Source organism: Cebus imitator, unplaced genomic scaffold, assembly GCF_001604975.1.
Source record: "Cebus imitator isolate Cc_AM_T3 unplaced genomic scaffold, Cebus_imitator-1.0 Scaffold93, whole genome shotgun sequence".
Taxonomy (NCBI): domain Eukaryota; kingdom Metazoa; phylum Chordata; class Mammalia; order Primates; family Cebidae; genus Cebus; species Cebus imitator.
In genome coordinates, this window is record NW_016107408.1 from 5,412,110 (window position 1) to 5,414,278 (window position 2,169).

Below are 2,169 nucleotides of genomic sequence, written 5' to 3' on the forward strand. Positions count from 1 at the left end.
AGAACAACTGCCATTCGCCACCCCACCTCCCATGCCACAAATCTCAGTCCACTCTTTTTGTCCTAGTCTAGCAAAGGGAGAGGCACTTAAACTTCGTTTTGGATGTGCTGTGAGAGGAGTTGCTTTGCCATAGCAGGACCAGAGGATGGGAGTAAAGGACAAGGTACTAGCTTGGCTAGGTAAACCCTTTAGGGAGCCTGGGGCAGCCTCTTCCACTGTATTCCTTTGCAGACTCTGGAAGCTGTGAAAAGGAAGCAGTTTGAGAAGTACCATGCCGCTTCTGCAGAAGAACAGGCAACCATTGAACGGAACCCCTACACCATCTTCCACCAAGCACTGAAAAACTGTGAACCTATGATTGGGCTGGCACCCGTCCTCAGAGGAGGCCGTATATATCAGGTGAATGAACGGACAGGGCAAGAAAGCAGGACTACCCACAGGCCAGCTGCAGTGGTGCACACCTGTACTCGCAGCACTTTGGGAGGCCAAGGAGGGTAGATCACCTGAGGTCAGGAGTTTGAGACCAGCCTGGCCAACATGGTGAAACCCTGTCTCTACTAAAAGTATAAAAATTAGCCGGACTTGGTGGCACATGCCTGTAATCCCAGATACTTAGAGACTGAGACAGAATTGCTCGAACATGGGAGGCAGAGGTTGCAGTGAGCTGAGATCATGCCACTGTACTCCAGCCTGGGTGACAGAGTGAGACTTTGTCTCAAAAAAAAAAAAAAAAAAAGCAGGACTCCCCACATAGGTGGTACTTGGGAGTTGGGTCAAGATCGATAGCTCACTAGCTGGTACAGTGGGATTACACCTGTAATCTCAGCACTTTGGGAGCCTAATGCAGGATAGCTTGAGCTCAAGAGTTAGAGACGAGCAGGAGACTGGTCTCTATGGAGACCCTGTCTCTACAAAAAAAAACACAAAAATTAGCCAGATGTGGTGGTGTGTACCTGTGGTCCCAATTACTCAGGAGGCTGAGGTGGGAGGATCACTTTAGTCCAGGAGGTCAAGGCTGCAGTGAGTTGTGATTGTGCTACTGCATTCCATCCTGGGCGAGAGAGAGAGAGAGAGACCTTGTCTCCAAAAAAAAAAAAAAAAGTTGAGGCTGCATTGGTCCACTCCTCTGAGTCCTGTAGTATAAAAATTATAGGCTGGGCGCGGTGGCTCATGCCTATAATCCTAGCACTTTGGTAGGCCAAGGCGGGTGGATCACGAGGTCAAGAGATCGAGACCATCCTGGTCAACAAGGTGAAACCCCATCTCTATTAAAAATTAGCTGGGCATGGTGGCGCGTGCCTGTAGTCCCAGCTACTCAGGAGGCTGAGGCAGGAGAATTGCTTGAACCCAGGAGGCAGAGGTTGCGGTGACCTGAGATCGCGCCATTGCACTCTAGCCTTGGTAACAAGAACGAAACTCCATCTCAAAAAATACAAAAATTACAGGCAGTAGGCAGAAGTTGGAAGAGAGCAAAAAAGTTTCTAAATGAATGACATCTGGGAGCCCACCACCTGGCCTTTCTCTGTCAAGCCTTGTGTGTGTCCTAACTTGTAAAATTCTCATGGTGAGGGACAATTCATATCCTCTCTTTCTACCAGTGCTTAGCATAGTGCTTGACCCATAACTGATGCTTCATCACTGTTTGCTGAATGGTAATAGGTATCTCTTTCATAGCATTTCATTATATTTTATTGTCATAAGTGAGTTTTCTTGTGTTTTTTTTCTATATAAACTCCATGGGGGACAGGGCTGGTGGCTCACACCTGTAATCCCAGCACTTTGGGAGGCTGAGATGGGCGGATCACCTGAGGTGGGGAGTTTGAGACTGGCCTGGCCAACATGGAGAAACCGCATTTTTACTAAAAACACAAAAAATTTGTGGTACATGCCTGTAATCCTAGCTACTTGGGAGGCTGAGGCAGGAGAATCACTTGAACCCGGAAGGCGGAGGTTGCAGTGAGCCAAGATTGTGCCATTGCACTCCAGCCTGGGCAACAAGAGCAAAACTCTGGGAAGAAAACAAAAACTCCATAGGGATAGGGACTTCCTCATTATTGTCTGCCCTCTAGTGTCTGGCATGGTACCTGACACATAGTGAGGGCCTGGCAAATAATTTTTGGACACAGGGTCTTGTTTTTCTTTAAATGTTCTTACAGGGTCTTGCTTTTT

At 47.9% G+C, this 2,169-nt stretch overlaps 1 protein-coding gene across 1 annotated transcript in view; it reads left to right on the top strand.

The window, feature by feature from the left end:
• The window catches only part of MRPS7 (mitochondrial ribosomal protein S7), a 5,393-nt gene that overhangs the window by 1,580 nt on the left and 1,644 nt on the right, over nucleotides 1-2,169 (top strand). The window contains exon 4 of the mRNA XM_017535738.2: nucleotides 232-399. Coding sequence (XP_017391227.1) covers nucleotides 232-399 — 168 coding nt within the window. The remainder of the gene's footprint in view (nucleotides 1-231; nucleotides 400-2,169) is intronic.